This window comes from Protomyctophum bolini, assembly GCF_963924005.1.
Source record: "Protomyctophum bolini genome assembly, chromosome: 1".
NCBI classification, from domain to species: Eukaryota; Metazoa; Chordata; class Actinopteri; order Myctophiformes; family Myctophidae; genus Protomyctophum; species Protomyctophum bolini.
In genome coordinates this window covers 37234336-37249555 of record NC_137862.1, presented here as the reverse complement: position 1 = coordinate 37249555, position 15220 = coordinate 37234336, and the positions used below count along the sequence as shown (strand labels likewise).

Sequence of the window (15220 nt, the reverse complement as noted above, 5' to 3'; positions counted from 1 at the left end):
AGCTCCATTCCTGTACCTTGATTTGTGTTTTTCTTTGTGTTATTCTTTGTTGTTTTGGCAAAGTAAATGACGTGACCCCTAGCAGCCTTAGCTGCAGCAAATAAGTAGTAATGTGAAATCACTTTTTTAGTCATGTATGTTGTTTTTCATGGCTTTCAACAATGAAAAATTACGAAAATCATATTTTTTTTTTTACTTCTGTGCAATACCGGTAGAGGGCCCAGCAGAGTAACAAAGTATTTTCTTTCCGGTGGAAAACAATCCCTTTTTGCCCAAAAAGTGCCGTTTATACGTGCGGTGGGGGGCTCAGAGTGCTTCCACTAAGGAAAGTAGGTTTTCTAATGACACAACACGCCGTTGTTTTAATTGGTGAGTAGCAAAAATGTTCTTTTTATTTACGCTAAAGACAAGGCTGGTCTGCATTCATGCAAGCCCCGGAAGTCATCTGTAACATAGCTCAAAATGCAACACATTGGAGCTATGGACGAGAGCTGCACAAACTGCTACTTACAGTTACTATTTCACAGCATACTATAGACTGTAGTTTTTCATGGTTTTGGTCAAATTACATTTTTCATGATTTTCAACGATAAACAATTGACTAAAATCAAACCCCTAACCCTAACCCTATAGTATGTAATTTTTCATGGTTTAACGATATATATATTAGTTTTGGACGAAAATCAATCATCACTATTACACTTACGTTATTACACTATTACAGTTTTTACACTATTAAACTTATTACATTTTTTACACGTATTACTCTATTACACTTATTATACTATTGCACTTATTATACTATTGTACTTACTACACTATTACACATATTACACTTATTATACTATTACACTATACAGTTATTACTTATTTTACTATTACACTATTACAGTTATTACACTGTTACTTATTGTCATGGCATACTGTAAGTGGTATAAACGATTTATCAAAACGGTATACAACTTTGAAAAGTGGTATTTAAGCCATTTTTGGGATGACATACCATTCCCAGGAACAGCACATAACATTTTTCAAAATGGTATACCGTTTTAAAAGCGGTATGAAACACTTTTTCAAAACGGTATTCTTCTTTTGAAAAACTGTATATATTTATAGTACCACATACCACTTTTTTAGCTTGCCCCTTATGTTTGTTTTTTTAATTATTATTACTCTTTACTTCCTATTCATTTTGCCATTTTTATTAGGAAGAAAACTGAATCTGTGGATGCTGATTTTCAAAAAGAAAAAAAAAACAGTACTGGGTTTGGTGATGTTCTATATTGTCCGAATCATCGTTGTTTCTGTTCATTTACGTACAAAAAATAGAGCCATTTCAGTCAATTGAGGAGCATAATTATTTTGAATTAGGCCTATCAATTTCTAATCAATGGAGCAATTATTCTCGATTTCTTGTCCACATTTGGAGTTACATCATTATGAACCTTTTTACTTCCAAACAAAACAGTGTGCCATGTAGGCTATACTTGCTGGTGTCCTGTGTGTGTGTGTGTGTGTGTGTGTGTGTGTGTGTGTGTGTGTGTGTGTGTGTGTAGACACATATTTACATTTCATAGCACACTGCAGCAGATTAATATGCAGCTGGTGATAATGTCAAGTCAACTCTGCTCCACTCCAAATGACATAAAAGGACGCAACTCCAAATTTCCAACTCAATCCAATGATTCTTTATTTTCCAACTTTTATTCTCATTGTTGGCTTCATTGCTGATTGGCTGGTCATTTCAGTTAGGTTGAAAACCTTTGAACACAGAGAAACAAAGATTAACAACAATGCCAACCAACAAATGATAATCCTTTCAAAAACAGCAGGTTCTCTTTTTAACCATTCTTGATTTTAAACATTGAATATTCTTAAATAAGCATGTCCTTTAAACAATTAGTATTTTTAAACAATGAATGCCTGAATTGAGTCTTTTAAATTAACATGAAAGTCAACATTTTAAACAAATTAAACATTTCAAACTACTTTACCCTTTAAGCTTGGATAAATTATTAAAGTTAAGTAAACATAGCATTTGAACTTGAATAAGTGAAGAAAAATAGCTGAACTTTAAGCTTGTAGAGCAGCTCTAATTGAACAAGGCATTTTAAACCTTTAACATGAATTGTCCACATTTTTAGCAGTCTTTCAAATTCTCAAATCATTTTAACATTTTATTTTGTAAAGTTATACTTTTAAACTTGTCAATAGAAATGAAGGCAATACTGCAGTGTTAATGTGTTCCTTCCCCACTTCAAATGGAAACAGTTTAACCTACTATTCATAATTAGCCTGATTTTAACCACAACTAACAGTACTGCAGTGCATACACAAGTGTAAATAAACAAAACATCACCGACCATTGGCATCTTTGGAGGTAGAGCTCTTGAGTAGTCTTGCGGTTTGCATTAGTTTGTTTTTTGAGAATGACTGAACCTCCATTCCTTTTAAGGTGCTCCTAATCAAGTAACGAGCAGCCATCTTGCTGCTGCATTATGGGAGATGTAGTTTCTGAGGTCTGAGTTGTCATGCTGACCAGATTTGTGGTCCATTTCTGAGTTTTGACTCAACAGATAATATGACTAAACTCATTTTATGCAAACACCTAAGTCACTATTTACACATTTTTGCACACATTTATCAGCCACTTTCATGCTCACAGCTGTAATCACTCCACCAGAGCGCCAATTTGTTAGTTTGTGCCTGTTACTAGCAAACTTTAGGAACCCCATATCTTTTGACGTGTTATATGGAGATCAAGAACTGACAGTCACACAACTGGCATTGTCTATATCTGCAGAGATATAGACAATGCCTCCAGAGACCAGTTAATGGGTGCCCTGAAGGAGCAGGAAGAAATCAATTTCCGTCTGCGGCAGTACATGGACAAGATCATCCTGAATATCCTGGACCACAACCCCTCCATCCTGGAGATCAAGAACTGACAGTCACACAACTGGCATGAAAATCATTCTATGGTGCTAGAGTGAGGATCATGTCTAGTTGTCTGAGCAGAAACTGAAAACCCCATTTTGAAGGGGAAAGGGAGTGTGAATGCAGCACTGGACCACTGGATAGATACAGACAAAGGTGGACGAAGCCTCACAGGAGTTACATGACAGGGGACATTGTTGTTGTCATGGATCAAAATGCTCCTCGTGGATCATGGATCATGGGAAAGGTGACAAGGACCTTACCGGACAGGAAAGGATTCGTACGTTCAGTTCAGTTGAAGACAAGGACAGGGCAGTTGGAGCGGCCCATATCCAAGCTCTTCCTGCTTCAAGAAGCACTGTAATAATTTATGACTTAATATTGAACTATGGCTCCCTTTGATAATTGCTCATCATATTCACAATTAGGGGCCGGGGAACCTCACCCAACAGCAGTCAATGCCTGGACATTATATTATATACGCGTCAAAAACGGTTTCTATGTGTCCAGCCGAGTGGCAAAGTACAGTTTGAGCTTGCCATTACATATGAAATTAACAATTCTTGAAAAGAAGTTCTGTACACAGTACTACACACAGATCTTGGCATAAGTTACCAAATCATGAATATTTGCTATAGGCTAATGTAAAGTAATTTTTTTGCTATTGATTGAAAACCTTGAGTAGCCTATATATTGTTTTGGGGTTTCATATTTGAATACCATTTATGTTTGATGCTTTTTGTTTTCATTGAAAGCAAATATGTTTAACCTTACCCACCCTGGTTCAAATACACGAGACTGATCCAATCTAATTTAAGGGTTCTTTATTATTTTTATTGAGTCCTTATTGTGTCCGATTTCCTTTCCACCTGGCTACGCAAAAAAAGGAGAGGCAAAGTTCCTCTCTGGTAGGTACACGCCTGCATACCTGGCAACCCAAATCAGCTAACTGAGGAAACCGTTACAACTTGTGTTTCTTTTCTCGACTTGTTGAATGTGATCTTGTTGAATAATATGTAACCGTCTCCACACAACAGCACCACTGCCATTAAACCCACGATCTGGAAGAAGAAAACACATTTAAAAAAAGTCTGTGTATCTTCAAATAAGTCCACTAAAATGTCACAATCCAATGATAATTATTATTGATGGACAATCTCACCCCTCCACCCAGTGTGTTCCTCACAGTGTAAGTAGACACGGCCATCAGACTGAAGACGAGCACAAGCGCTGCACCAAACACTGAATTGAACACATCCTGAAAAGAGGAAACATTTTGAAACATGAAAAGACAAAGATGTAAAATGAACCACCGCTCATCTGCTGAAAGAACTTAAGTGAGGTGCTGGAGTCACAAAGGGATACACTCAGATCTGCGCACAATCAAAGTATTCATTTTGCAAGCTTTCGGTCTACTGACCTTCTTCAGGCACGTGCAGAAACGTAAAAAGACCAAATGGTTGTCTCTCACTCATTAGACCACCTTGCATAATAGCAATATATATTAGGGATGCACGATTAATCGGTAGCATAATCGGAATTGGCCATATCCACCATAAAAATGCCATATCAGTATAGGAACGGTCTCAAAATAATCGGTTTTCCTGAACAAAAAATACATAAAAATGTAAAAGAAATCTACATTTAATTGGTGTACTCATCTAATTCAGTAGTCATTCAGTTGTGAAAACAGACACTTGGAAAAGTATTATGCTAGTATTGATTGATTGAATACTTTATTTACAGGTTTTGGACCAAACCCACCCACTTGTTTCGCATAGTGGTCCTATGTATAATATCGGAATCGGTCAGAATCAGTATTGGCAGATATGACCCTGCGAATAATCGGATATCGGTCATAATTTCATAATGGTGCACCCCTAATATATATGTACTTTGTTACAAGTATTGTCACTGGGTATGATGATAGATATGTCTTACTATGAGAGGCCAGAAGAAGAAAGTCAGCTTCTTGTTCAGCTTCAGTGTGTATAATAAGAGTAGAAGACTGGTGACCAGAAACTCCAGGACTGTAGCTGCGACGTACTTGGGTCTGGATGCTGCCGAGAAGCACATGAGCGCCACAAACAGAGTCAGCTGAACAGGAGGGAAATAAAATAAATCCAATTAGTATTTTTCACTGAACAAAACAACTATAAATTGTGAAACATTCTATAAAGGTTTTCTACATCCTGACAGTTTTCTTAAAAAGCTATGTTTCTATGTCAGTGGTTCTTCGATTTTTCAAAAATAGCAGATCTACAAGCTCGTAGTGCGCCACTCGGTGGCACGCTATGAGCTTGTAGATCTGCTATTTTTCAATAGCTAAAGCATAACATACAACACCAAAAGGGGTTCCCGCCCAAAATGGGTTAAAGTGTTGTTAAAGCTTGTGACTGAATTTTAACCACATAGAATATGTCCAGTAGACAGTAACACAATCTACTACAGTAGCCTATGTTGCATGTTACAATATTATCAGCCTGTGATTATCACAACCATTGATCAAGCAAATCACATCAGTGCAAATCGCTAACACATCATGCAAGGACATGTTCAATCAATAGAACTAGAAGATAATTTTCCCACGAGGACCACATTTCCTTTGCATACATTGGATGCAAAATATTAAATATCCATGTATTCCACATTGACTATGTTAAATTAAACGGTAAAATATTTTCTTGCCATGATCCCTTGGCTTACATGATCCATCCTAATACCATGAGAGACACAGAATATTTATCAATAAACAAATCTTAGGTAGTATGTAAAGAAATTAGATATACTCTACTTATGCTCTGTAATAATAGAAGCTGTTGAACCCAACATTATATACATAATATCTCACCATCTCTGCTAGTTTCACAATGCCCCTCACAGATCTGAGAAAGGCTGTATCAACATCCATGGCGGTTAGGGTAAAACAAATTCTGTTTTTGTTGCAATGTCCTCAACAGCACTATCTGTGCCTGCTTCCTGGTGAAGTAAGTTCCCCTTAAGCCGTGTAGGAAATGACTTAACAGTTTTTGAGTGGTGCAACCACTCCAAGGAACAGCAATGTCTGTGTTAAACTGTTAACCTATGTGTGTGACTATGAGTAGCAGTAGGGGCAAAAGTGTCAGGCATGCCCAAATATGGAGTGTTGTGATGTCAGAACAGGACAGCTCCATATATGAAGCCTGGGCAGGGACCCTATCCAGAGGCTTACACTAGCCTAAATAAGTGATAAGATGTGCTCTGGATAAGAGCATCTGTTAAAAGCCTAAATTATAAATTGTAATTGTAGACATCTCTGGAGGATAGCGCCACAAGTTCTGCCTAGACGCAGGGGAGGTATACCGCCTGGGCAGAGTGCAGATTTATGGGGCTGGACCCAGGGGCTGAGGAGCCCACGCCAGTGGAGTGTTTTGTAGAGGCTTGTCAGCTTTTCTGTCACTAGAGAAGTGAGAAGGGTGTACACCTGGGACTTCCTTGGGCCTCCAGGTCAGCACAGAGGACAAAGATGATGAATGGGACCCTGTGAAAATGGAGGGTGGGAGGGGTAGCATACTTAACCCCAGGCCAAAAGCAAACAGGAGAGCTGTGCCCAAATGGTTGGAGCCAAAGAGATGACAGTCCTTAACTTGTCATCACAACTGTATTGGTGCAGCCGTGAAAACAGACTCAAGGTGCTGCTTTTCCACCATTGCTTTTTATAGGCTGATAATTTGAATAACACAAGCAAATAAATAATTTTGTTATTTTATAATAGAAAAGTCAATGTCATATGTATGAATAATAAATGTAGGGTTTTGATAATGAATAAATAATATTTTTTATTTTGTTGTGTTATACTTTATATGTTTAAAGAGCTAAGTCTTAAAAAGACAAGTGGCCGCACAGCGCACACAGTCTTTTTAAGACTCATCTCTTTAGATGTTTCTGCTGTGAGCTGGCACCACTACTAAGACTGGTGTGCGTTTAGTATCCTCCTGCACAGTGTTATACTTTATATGTTTGTCATTAGGCTTTTGTGAACTGTGTTTCTGTTTTAGTGTGTTGTGCTACAGTATGGCCTACTAGTGTGCAACAAGCAAGTATGCACTCGACAGAGTGCATTTCTAGTTACGGTTAAGATTAGGCATGGGTTTCATTTATATTCTTTAGGTAAAATTAGGCATGCCCAATTTTAACTATAGTAACTTCATTCAACCCAGGCCTAAACTTAACTAAACTAAACATAGTAATAATGTCCAACATTAACCAAAGTAAATTAATTAACCCAGACTAAACTTAACACTGTCCTTGCTAATAATGACATGGCCATTGGGAAGAAATGTGAAGAAAATAAATTGTGTATCGAATTGAAAATAAGACTCACCATCAAAACATACTTATTTCCTGGCCCACGACGTTGGAATAATCAGTATCAGTATTCAGGCCGGGCACCTAGGCTGCAATATAGTCCGACAGTGTGCCACAGGTTCGAATCCAGACCACGTTTGCTGTGTCACTCCACAACTCTCGCTCCCCATTTCCTGTCAAACTACTGTATACTATCAATAAAGACAGAAAAAGCCAAAATAATATCTTAAAAGTTAAATAAATAAATACTGATGACCTAACTCTTTTCCAAGTTGGTGAGAATCCACACATTGTGTCTTATATAAATGTCTTATATTTTGTACACAAACAGCAACAGGGGTGAGAACATAACTATTTGAGATCACAATGACTTATTTCAGTTGTTGATATATGGTTAAATATGGATTGGCACTGGCAGGGCATTGGGCAATGGGACTGGATTTGTACGAGTCTTGATCCAGGACACCTTATTATAGTCGTTTTCTGCATGTCAAAACAGTTCACATTCATTTAACACATTGGATTGGTTCTTCATCGGCAGGGTTAGACGCACAGTTCATCTGATGCTTCAATTCAGAGACGAAAAGTTCTTATAATTGTCACAAGGGCCCGCCCCGCCCCGCCCCCCGCACTCCTTTGCATTTGAATTTCTGAACTGTGCAAACGTAAACAGTCCGGACAGTGAGGACAAAAAAGGTGTTTTCTTCATGGGGGCACGAGCCCCGCAGTCCCCACAGAGATGACGTCACTGCTTCTTCTCTGGCTCAGGCATGTGCACTTAGTGAGGCCAGTCACACTTCCAGGGCTTAGACTCTGGAGCTTTAAGGCACTTTCCTAATTTCTCACATCCTGCTGGGGCCCAGTTCTGTTACAGAGAGAGAGAATGAGTGGACGGAGATCCATTAGTTCAGTTAGAATTGTGCAGTGCATGCTGTTTATTCTATTCCCCACAAGGGGGCACTGCTGGTGTAAGAATGATGCACACTAGAGCAGGGGTTCTCAATGTCTTCGGTGTGCTCCATGTATGAAGACCCACGCCCGCCCCGCCCCCTTCCCCACTCCCAATACAAACTGACTTAAAAAATAACCTTAATAATAACCAGATATAATCATTAAGGAAATGTACTATGTAAACTCTTCATTTCCATTTTCCATTCAGTTGCAAAATAATAAAATAAAATAAAATAAATAATTTGGGGACCCCCCCCCCAAAATAAGAGCTCTGTGAGAGCCGTACAAGTTTAGGAAACAAAGCTATAATTAAATTAAATTGACTTAATATAAATGCATGAAACAATCAGCAACAAAAGGTTTCCAATAGGGTGATGACTTCTGATATACGGTACGCTATAATTTTACCTCATAAGGAGATTAGGAAAATATTGGTAAGCATATGAACATAAAAGACTGGTGTAGTGGAAAAACATCCTCAGGCCCACTGCTGACTGAATGCAGAGGAAATGAGAAACATTGGTACACAGAAGGGTTTAACGACTCAGTTGTTTCATATAGTAAAGGCTTTAATCCTTAATTGTGTATCTGATGTATAAGAAAAGAATGAAAATGAAATGAAATGAAAAGCAAAAAGCTCATCTGCACTAATGAAAACTTTTCACATGTGACTTTGAACACACACACACACACACACACACACACACACACACACACACACACACAAACACACACACACACTTTTTTGTAATTATCCTTTCACGAGACAATGCGAGTAGACTTGAAAATGGACTCAGTTCAAATATGTATTATTTGACATGAAACTCTGCTACTTTGGTACACTGCACCAAGAAAACTAGTAAATAAGTAAATAAAATAATAAATTAGTCATTTTTGTGTAAATGCATGGAGTGCATGACTCTCACCATCACAGCCAAGTCACACATGTTGAGCTGGGGAACTGCTGGCACCAGGGTGGTCTTATGCTGCTGCACAACGGGAGAGATGAGGCTCAATACAGTCTGGTACTCCTTCGATAACACACTGCACGCGCACACACACACACACACACACACGCACACACACACGCACACACACACACACACACACACGCACACACACACGCACACACACACACACACACACACACACACACACACACGCACACACACACGCACACACACACACACACACACACACACACGAGAAAGAACAGACATCAGACCTAAGAAGAATAGACATTGTTACAACGATGTGATTCCTGAAGGTCGGCCTCAATGATTCTCATGTCAAGGACCCCCAAATTCATATACATTTGGCCATGGACCCCCATCTGAAATTATTTTGTGCCAGGGTTGTTTCAAAAACACTATTTATATTACTACTTCTGCTATTTTCAAATAGCAAATATACAGTAGGGATAAGAGCCATTCACAATGAGCTCTATAATAATATTGTTATGGTTATAGTTGTGATGTCAACTCCCATCCACTTTACCTAGAACGATTTCTTTAAGTATATCTTTATAGTTATAGTGCTCAGTGGCCCTTTAAAGAAGTTATTATATTATAATTACTATAATTACTTATATCAAGTCATAATGGTAGAGACCCTCTGGAATGTACTCAAGGACCCAACTTTGAGAACCACTACTGTTACTTTTCAAGAAATGGAAAAAAACCTGCGTTCCAATGGCTCCAATGTAGTTAGCATTTACTCACAAGCTCTTGTTAATACTTTTAATACTACTATCACTTAATGTCTTTATTAAAAATAGCAAGAATAACAGATCTACAAGCTCACAACTAACTAGAAGCCAATTCTGAAACTTGGGAAAAAAAGGGAATAAAATAATATATATATATATAAAGTTGAAATATGGAGATACAAGGTTTCTGGCCAACATAAATTACATGCTGTCCATGCTGACCTCCTTTGGTAAAGCCCACCAGTGAGACCCCCCCCCCCCCCTCCCTCTCCCCTGTCTCTCAATTACTGTTGTTGGACACCAGCGAGCCCCACGCAGCACCTCTGTGCATCATTATAGTCAGTGTGTAAAACACAGAGGCCCTGAAGGCTTTCAAAGGAACGCTACTCTCAATAGGACCTGTAGGGTTAATGGGCTCTGTGAGTGTGTGCATGTGTGCGTGTGTTTTGGACAGTGGGCGTCTGGTGGCGTGACACCCAGATAGACAAATATCACCAGTGCAATTACACCCCAGATACACTCACCAGCAGCACCTGTGCCAGCCTTCCACCCTCCCTCCTCTCCCACCACCCTCTTCCCAAATCGAGCCTCTCTGATTGGCCCCTGGGGAGCATGTGCATGCGTGTGAGGTGAAGTGTCAATTAGAGTAATAACCCCGGGCCCTGTCCAGCACGTCCACCCCCCACGTCCACCCCCCTCTACCCCTCTGTATGGATCTCCCACAGGGCAGTGGGGCTTCCACCAATGCGACAGCACCTGCTCCTCTCTTCCTGTATTCATAGCCTTTACTCTGGCCTACAACGGCTGGACTGGTAGGGTACAGTCTCTCTCCATGCGTGCCACATATTACACAAGCTTAGCACCGACAACGTTATCTCAGGATTACTTCCCACAGAAAATGAAAAAAAGCTGAGAATCACATTAAGATTGGCCCAGCTATCTGAAATCGCAAAAATTGTGATTTCGCGGGAAGACAATATCTTGATCAGCATGAGGGATATTTAATTTCCCCGCTATCTGTGTTTACTATTGATTGTTGTGATTTCTGTTCTGATAAATGATGGAGCCGCGTACAACAAGTAAATGTGAGGCAGACGCATCAATGAGCAAGAAGTATTCAAGAGAGCATCCAGTCGAGGCAAACAGACACGGTGTGTACCAGAGGCTGGCAGCAGCATAATGCAAACTTATATTGTTTTGTCTGTGCATTGAATATCCCATTCTGCAGACCTGTAAATCAGAAACTAACAATATATTTGTTCATGCCCTCTGTGCTCTCCAAACAAATAAATGAAAAGCCCACAGTCAGCAAAGCTTATTATCATGATTATAACCCTTAGCTCGCTAGTGCAAAAGCAAAAACCCAGAATAATAACCAGGCTGTATGCAAATGAAGTCTTTTGATTTATAATGTATGACACCCAGGGGGGGATGGGGGGCATTGCTCAGGTGTGTCACCACTCTGATTACTGATTCATAACCCTACTGCTGGAAAACACACACACACACACACACACACACACACACACACACACACACACACACACACACACACGAGAGAGAGAGAGAGAGAGAGAGAGTGAGAGAGAGAGAGAGAGAGAGAGAGAGAGAGAGAGCAGAAGGTGGGGGAATTGAAGAGACAATCAAATACCTCTGCCCTGCCTCCCCCCTCCCTCCACAATCTTCTCCACCCTAGTGGAAATTGAGCAGTTCAGTGAAGACTATTGATTGGGCCCAGATGAGCTTGGAGGCAGCCAGGTACAGTAGAGAAGATGAGGCCAAATCTGCCTGCTGCATAAGGGATTGTTTGGAAGGTGAGCTAAAGGCAGCACAAGACACACATCCAGTGGGATGTTTCCAGTGTCCCCATGCATGACCTGGGTTGGTTGATAGTTGTCCAAGACGTGTCGTGCATTCCAGTCTAATGATCTGAGTTCCCAGAAGCTCTCGGTCTAAAAGGTGCATGTGGAAAAGGACATGTTTTCACAAAGCAAAACTTAATTAAATTATCTTAATACCAGCATTCTGTTAGTGTGAAGCCTATACTGTGCTACTGGGTGATAGGACTGGGCTGGTCAGGGCAGGGCAGGGCTGGCCGGTGTGTGTGTGTGTGTGTGTGTGTGTGTGTGTGTGTGTGTGTGTTCTTTGCTGTATCACAGCCTGCCACAGTAGTGAAGGTATGTGTGCGGACAGGCCCTACATCATCTTAAGTGGCTCTTTAGGTGGAGACAAAGATTAATGATGGCCGGCCAGCCAGCCAGTCCAGCTGGGGGACTGAGGAGCACATGGCCAAAACACACACACACACACACACACACACACACACACACACACACACACACACACACACGTGCGTGCGCGCGCACTCATGCACAAACACTACTAGGACGGGGGAGAATGGTCCCAGTGGATACCAAGGGACAAGAGCTGAGTAGTGATCCAAGACACAGAGCGAGAGGAGCAGAACAAAGAGTAACAAGGGGTGAGTTTAGAAAGAAAGGAGAATTAACAATACTAACAAGAATGAATGAAAGGAGAGAGAAGGAAGTAAAGGGCGTACCGTGCTGTGTGGGATTGGAGGGCAGAGAAGACCAAGAATATGGTGACCTAGACCAACCCAATGACCTCCACCCACAGACCTCAGCCGTGATTTGGTGTGTGTGTGTGTGTGTGTGTGTGTGTGTGTGTGTGTGTGTGTGTGTGTGTGTGTGTGTGTGTACAGTCATGTATGTCATACATACATGACTGCCTATTGATTTGTTTTCCTTTTTTGCTTTCCTATAGTTGAATCTAAGCAAGAAAAGCTTGGAGAAGATAAAACAAAAACAGCATTAATGTTTAATCATCCAATCTCTCCTTCGGTGTGAAAAGGGGATTGAGGGAACGTTAAAGATGAATTGACGACTGGCTGTAAAACGAGTTACACAGACCCAGTCAGGGAGCGTAAGTCCATGGATGAGGATAAATCCAGAGAAACTATGGGATCATTAAAAAGGAACATTACACCTTCACATTGTCATTATAAATGTGGAATGCATTCCTAGCTTGAATTAATATCTCTCTTCTTCTTCTTTTTTTGAGGGGCACCAGCCCCTCCTATGGCCAGCTTTGTGTTTGTGTGTACCACGGTTTGGCTGATTTGATTGGCTGAGCATGGGATGTAATGTAAGATGATGTGTGACGATGTATGATGATATAAGAGCGGTGGAGAGTAGCCAATTATTGCCTTTGTTCTACTCCTCCCGCCCACCAGTCCCCGGTGACAGGTGCCGCCCCAGCCCGTAGGAGTACATGCAATGACCAATATCACCCTCCCCGGCGCCGCCCAGCTTCCCTCACCCGAACACGGGCCGATTGTGTTCGCATAGATGCGCACCATGATGGATTCAAACCCACAACCTCCGTGGTTGTGGCAAAGACTTTACCACTGCGCACTAAATCTCTCATATTCTTTTTAGGCATGCACCAATGTTACATTTCTGGCCAATATGATATGAACAGATATCAACATTGCTGTTATGGTCGATATTTACCCATGTCGATATTATCTGTATAAAGACTAGTTAAAATGTTGTCCATTCTGAAAAACACAAAGCCTCTTTATTACAGATCTAGGGATATTGGGATATTGAAAAATCTAAACACAACTTTGAAATATTTTTCTAGCTTGCTGACCCTTCTGGAACAATACACAGCAAACATTGATTCATTATTGTAATAGGCATTCAAACTGGAATATTGGCTAAAACCATATTATGTTGATATCAGTTTGATACCAATCGGTTAAAGGAGAATTCCATGCTAGAAGGCTTTCTTACCTTGATTTGTAGTTGTTACGTCCCCACCAAAGAGGTCCAGGTGTCATTTTGTGCAAAAGTGCATTATTGGCTATTTCCCCTACCATAAGCCCTCAATGAATTGCATTGAATTGCATTGAATTGAATGGGGCTATGGGGTGTTATGCTAATTCGCTTCTTTCCATCGCTCAAAAAACAAACAAAAATTGTATATAGCCTCTCTTCATAATGTAAATAGCATCCCAAGCGGCACACTTTACTACTTATTTTGATGGAAATAAGCGAATTAGGGGAATAGCCAATAATGCACTTTTGCACCTGGACCTCTTTGTTGGGGACGTAACAACTACAAATAAAGGTAAGAAAGCCTTCTAGCATGGAATTCTCCTTTAAGGCCAATATTGCAGATACAAATATGATGACCGATATATTGGGCACACCAGTTGTCTTTTGCACACTGATCTACCTTCTCTACCCTCAGTGTTTCTCAACTCTCCCCATTACTATGGGCTCTGACAGAGGGACGCACAGGAGAGACAACTCTCTCCCTTGATTGAGAGCTGAACAATACGGTAATTTTAATTTGCAGTGGACACATTGGATGTGACTGAAGGAGGTGGTGGTGGTGGGGGGGGGGTAGATAGTGATCTTTTAAGGAGCTGTTTGCAACCGCAAAGAGGAGGGTTTAATCAGGCGCTCTCTGGCTGAGTGGCTCAATCAGTCCTTACCTTACCTCCCTCCCTTCTTTTCACACCACTGAATCAGCATCGATCTCAGTGGTATCAGGACCTGACAGTTCACCTTGCTACCCATCCACCCTGCGACCATCCCACCTCTCCTGTGGTGTTCGCAGTGTCTGACCATTGCTCTGCCACACACCCTCTTGCTCTTCCTCTGCTCTGCTGGAAGCCGCCCCAGAGGGGAGACAATTATGTAAAAGGAGACTGACCTGATAGGATATTTCTCCCCCGGGTCCCGACCCAGGTGGAAAATGATTGGCTCCATTGTGTGTTCTTTCTGGACGTGAGTGGTCACGCCTGCAACCTCCTGACCTGGACAGAAGTTGATACCCTGGGAGAGAAATGCACACGCATGAGAATGTTACAGGAAAAACCTAGAGCCTCTAAAACATGTAGGATGGGTGTATGTGAACATATAACATTTCTGAACATTTCCATCAAAATTCAACTTTTTTACACACCTTTACTGTCCCACACACACACACACACACACACACACACACACACACACACACACACACACACACACACACACACACACACACACACACACACACATCTATACATCATACGAAATTAAAAGGTTTAGAGTAACCAAATGCATGTACCAAAGCAGGTCAAGGCCACACAATGTGCGGAAGCACTGTGAAGCCTATGTGGAGAAAAACATAATTGGTCTTCAGATGAAAAATACTTGATTTATGATTTTGAAAAAGTAGTGTTCTGAAATTGCAACAAAC

At 40.8% G+C, this 15220-nt stretch overlaps 2 protein-coding genes across 3 annotated transcripts in view; both read right to left on the bottom strand.

Annotated features, from left to right (window-relative positions):
- Positions 1-3377: 3377 nt before the first annotated feature.
- cklf (chemokine like factor) lies at positions 3378-5885 on the bottom strand. Of its 2 annotated transcripts, none has more exons than XM_080761143.1 (4): positions 5789-5885; positions 4879-5034; positions 4100-4195; positions 3378-3998 (listed from the first exon to the last, which is right to left on the bottom strand). In XM_080761143.1, the coding sequence occupies exons 1-4, from the start codon at positions 5846-5848 to the stop codon at positions 3879-3881; spliced, it is 432 nt and encodes a 143-aa protein (XP_080617269.1). In that variant the 5' UTR covers positions 5849-5885; the 3' UTR covers positions 3378-3878. The 2 variants fall into 2 exon arrangements, with proteins under 2 accessions (XP_080617269.1, XP_080617270.1); XM_080761144.1 differs by having other exon boundaries at positions 4124-4195.
- Positions 4880-15220, bottom strand: part of galns (galactosamine (N-acetyl)-6-sulfatase) — a 31609-nt gene continuing 21268 nt past the window's right edge. The window contains exons 12-15 of the mRNA XM_080761133.1: positions 14690-14811; positions 9162-9279; positions 7301-8149; positions 4880-4997 (exon numbers count right to left, since the gene is read on the bottom strand). Of these exons, the coding sequence (XP_080617259.1) occupies positions 8063-8149; positions 9162-9279; positions 14690-14811 (327 nt within the window). The 3' untranslated portion in view covers positions 4880-4997; positions 7301-8062. The remainder of the gene's footprint in view (positions 4998-7300; positions 8150-9161; positions 9280-14689; positions 14812-15220) is intronic.